Below are 4561 nucleotides of genomic sequence, written 5' to 3' on the forward strand. Positions count from 1 at the left end.
TGGAATGGACGGCTGCCGTTGAGTCAGTGGCGCACGCAGCTAAATGCGTGCTTTCACACTGCACGGTTTTTTAATCGTACGGCAGCTCTTGAGCAGCTGTAGAGGAGATAACGCGAGAGATAACTTTTTTCTAGTTTAGTTTATACGCATTAGTATCGCAGTGTTTACTGGTTTATTGGTGAAGTGTTCAGCGCATTGATTTATAGGATTTACGATTGGTTTTGTGAAATGGCTGACGTGGATTCTGAAATTCTGATTACTCTGGTCCAAGCCAGGCCTGTGTTGTGGGACAAAACTCTAGACATTTACAAAGATCGGAATGCGACAAGAAAAGCCTGGCGTGAAGTTTGCTTAGAACTGAAACCAGATTTTGATGTAATTGAAGACAAAGAAAAAAATGCGTTTGGTAAGTGTATTTTCAGTTATACAGTATTATTACACGATACAGATTCACAAAATATATATATATTTATGATACAATTTCATAATTTAATTTTTAGCCACAAACTGCTGATATTAAGAAATCATCCTATTATTAAAATGAATATTAAAAAGTTGAAACAATGAACAATCTGTACAGCCTGTATTATTATTCATTAACTGATATTACTGTCTTCCGTTGAACTAATACAGACAAGCTTTTATGTTAAATAGCAGCATACTAATTATTTTACAAAAATGAACACTTCTTCACTTCACAGATGGCTCTTTTGTATCTGAAATGAATTCCTACTGATAATTTATATCTTTGACATTTGCCATGACACGCTTCCGACATTTGACACAAAATATTTACAAAGTGTGTTTCTAACATTATTTGCTGTCAAACCTCCTCTTGTGGTGTTCCCTGGTGGCAAATCTTCCAAACCTGTCACTGATGTGGTATCTTCAACTACAAATCCATCTCTTTCACGTACAAAATTGTGTAAAACAATGCAAGCGTTGACAATGATGACGGCAAAATCTGGCTCTACATTAATAGGTCGGTGAAACACACGCCACTTATTGGTGAGAATGCCAAAGGCACATTCAACATACCGCCGTGCCCTGCACAATCGATAATTAAATATTCTTTTCTCAACTGTTAAATGTGTTCCACCAAAAGGCCGTAATAAATGTTTATTTAGTCCAAATGCTTCATCTCCGACGAAAAAGTACGGAACTTTTGGACTTTCCGTTCCCGGTAAAGATTTTTCTTCGGGTAGTTGTTGACTGTTGTTTTCTATTGACTGCCACAACCTGGATTGCTTAAATATTGAAGAGTCACAGTCTTTACCATAGCTTCCTACGTCAACATAGACAAATCGGTATCTGGAGTCTGCTACAGCCATTAGAACTAAAGAGAAATAATCTTTGTAATTAAAATACATTGATCCACTGTCAAATGGACACGTAACACGTATGTGTTTGCCATCGACTGCTCCTAAGCAATGGGGGAAGTTAGCGGTACTTTCAAATAAAGAAGCGATTGACTCCCATATCTCTGGTGTGGGTGTCGGGATGCAGTCTTCTCGCATCAGTGACCAGATTGCTCTGCATACATCTTTAACAATTTTACTTGCAGTTGAAATACCAATTCTGTAGTTGTAGTGTAATTCAGTAAACGTACAACCATTTGCCAGATATCTGAAAATACAGTAAATTATTAATTTAGTTTTTGCCGAAAAGAAAGTAAGAGGATAATTAGTAATAAACTGTTATAGTAATTCTTTTTACAATGGTTTCTTCCTCTTTTTAGGAAAAGAAGTAATACGGAGGTGGACCAATCTCCGTGACTCCTTTGCCAAGTACAAGAAAAAAATTAAAGATATCAAGAACAGTGGTGCGAAGGTAAAAATTCTAAGAACGTATGTATTTTCTGACCAAATGCAGTTTTTAGACAAACTCTGTCATGGTCGGGAGACGGTGGATAGCTTCGAATCAGAAAGTGATGGAGGACTGGAGAATGTACAGGAAGTAGATATAGAGCCGCAAGCTTCCACGTCATATGAGAGTACCGGTATTCCAAAGCGAGCATATCAAACAAGAAGCAGGAAACAAAGAAAACCAGATGAGGTCGAAATGAGAGTTTTGAAAGCTCTAGAAGCAGGCAGTCCTTGCAGCAAAATGTCATTTTTACGAAGTCTGATGCCTCATTTGGATAAATTTGACGAACAAGACTTTCTTCAGTTTCAAATAGAAGTACTTAAAGTTATTGAAAGAATTAATGAAAGAAAGAAGGGAATGGTTGCTCACCCTCCTACACATTTCCACTACTCAACTACCATGCCCGCCCATCAGCAATTTCCGACTCAGCCTTCAACTCAACCTAACCAATTTTGTAATCGTCCATCTCCTATTTTCCTTCAAAACCAAAATTTTTCAGGTCTACCCCCTTCGTTTCCCTCCCAAATAGCAACCTCTAACCGGCCTCCCTCGTACTTAGCCCATCAGCCGGTGATTGCAACTCAGCATGCAGTACCACCACAACCAAACCAGACGCTATCTCGCATTAATGAGATAAATTCTAATCAACACTCACAGTCAACAGTGCAACACTTCCAGCAGTTCGGACAATGCACCTCTCCAGACAGAGACGTGCTGCACAGTCCTTCTACAGTTTCAGCAGAATCTTCAAGTGCTGATAATATTGACTTTGGTACCGGTAATTAATAATGTATTACCCACCCGTATTCATCTTACTTTCTTCTTCGATGTAATGTCAAACAATTTAAGTAAATAGAGAATTTTAAAATGCAGATGTCTCCAGTTGGTGTTGTAATATTTCATTCGCCAATAAAATTTAATTGTACTGTTCTCAGTCGTTCGTAAATCTCCTAACATTGTGTCTACCATGATTTGAAACAATGCTTATGAACTTAAAGAAGGTGCGAATACTACATTTCTTTTTCGGCACAAAGTCACCCCACCCGACGGTACTTAACACGACAATGTTAAAAGAGATACTAAATAAATACATTCTGTACAATTATATATATATATATATTGAACCCATGACCTTTGTGCCCTAAGAACATTATGCATAATGTAACAATTAAACTAAAAGTTGGATTCTTGATAGCATGGATTTGACACGTGACGAGGGGGTGATTACCTTCGGTCCCACGCTCTGGGGTACGTGACGTCAACCACACGTGTCGACGGCGGAAGAATCTCAAGTCATTTTTATGAACTATTTCAAAGCGCGTGTACATGGCGTGACCACGCCAAGTCAAAAAAATATAGTGCCTATCAAAGGGGGTCAATCATCTCACAAATCGAACCCGTAAAAATTTTAAATGTCCGTGAACACTACCGCCAGAAATGTAGCAAGCATGTAGTCACTTTCAAAACTCTTGAAATTGCAGTTTAGGTAAGTCAGAAAATTTATAGAAATTTTCTTGGCGGCAAAGGGAGAGATCCGAAGAGAGGGGGTAACTGCTATAAATACTAAGGGACGCCATGACGAAGCCTCCTTCTCCGGCATTTGTGATACAAAGCGGACGAAAAATTGTTGAGCTGCTCTGCGAAATCAAACCAACGAAAGTAGACTGAGTTCAACTGCAGATTTTAGCCATTGCGGCTAAGTCTTGACTCCATGAGGAGATAGTTTTCTTGAGTGAAATAATTGTACCAGATAGGACGGTCAAAGTACTGAATAAATTCTAATGTGATTAAGTAATTCGTGTGCGTAAATAACTATAGTCCATCGTGTGCACTCAACAAACAAGTGAAGGGTATTTTTATGCTTTATTCCAGGAAACCTGAAGAAAATTAATAATGAACTGTGAAGCCATGAATGTAAAAATGGCTAAATAAAATGCCAGGGTCACAGGTGAGCCCTATGACGAATACTGGCGTGACGACATGAGGTAGGTGACTTTCCATCTTACTACCTCTTATATCTTGTCTCGTGATTTCTTGTATTTGAATGGGGATATACGACGCAGTGGTCACCCCTACTAAGTTTTGTAAATGTGAGAGTACGACTAAAAGAGTCATTTGTTTTTATTTTCCACTTGGATAAAAGTTTGAAGTCTTGCGAGTGCCGTATAATGTTGTAAAAAGTTATTGAATAGGGTTCCGAAGTGATATCACGTCCAATGTAGATCGTCATCCGTGTGAGTGTACTGCCTATATTTTGTGATGTCAAATTAAGATGTTCATTCGACGTAAAATTTTTCTGTCTGCAATTTGACGTTAATAATAATAATCCATGGTCACTCATTTTCAATCGAGTGGAAGCGCGCTGTCGGGTGAGAACCTAGGGTGATGAGTTTTGGTCACGGAGGGAAACGGTTTTATTTAATTCCCATTTTAAACTGTGTCTGACTGACAATAGAAGATCTAGTAGAATGTTTCAGTCATTTCTCGTAAAAATCAAGTTATTAAATACGATATCATTTATGCGAAGTTATTCATGATTAATGCATTGTGCGATATTAGACGTCGGGATTTCTAGTGAGGATTTTATTCCAGTTCTTTGTCGATGATAATTGTGGAGCTGGGAAACAGAGGTTAGTTTTGTGAATCAGGTTGGACCTGTCATTGAAGCCGGGACACGGAAGCCCGAGGAATGTTT

General features: G+C 38.4%; 1 protein-coding gene across 1 annotated transcript; it reads left to right on the forward strand.

The window, feature by feature from the left end:
* The first annotated feature begins 228 nt into the window (after nucleotides 1-228).
* LOC137501539 (uncharacterized) lies at nucleotides 229-2652 on the forward strand. The gene is made up of 2 exons (XM_068228706.1): nucleotides 229-406; nucleotides 1739-2652. The coding sequence occupies exons 1-2, from the start codon at nucleotides 229-231 to the stop codon at nucleotides 2650-2652; spliced, it is 1092 nt and encodes a 363-aa protein (XP_068084807.1).
* The last annotated feature ends 1909 nt before the right edge of the window (nucleotides 2653-4561 follow it).

This window comes from Anabrus simplex, chromosome 7, assembly GCF_040414725.1.
Source record: "Anabrus simplex isolate iqAnaSimp1 chromosome 7, ASM4041472v1, whole genome shotgun sequence".
NCBI classification, from domain to species: domain Eukaryota; kingdom Metazoa; phylum Arthropoda; class Insecta; order Orthoptera; family Tettigoniidae; genus Anabrus; species Anabrus simplex.

What these genes read in the sequence shown, in the direction of transcription:
- LOC137501539 (XM_068228706.1), top strand. Translation starts at nt 229, where the DNA reads ATGGCTGACGTGGATTCTGAAATTCTGATTACTCTGGTCCAAGCCAGG. An exon ending in CAAAGAAAAAAATGCGTTTG is followed by an intron (nt 407 to 1,738) that starts GTAAGTGTATTT and finishes TCCTCTTTTTAG; the next exon opens with GAAAAGAAGTAATACGGAGG.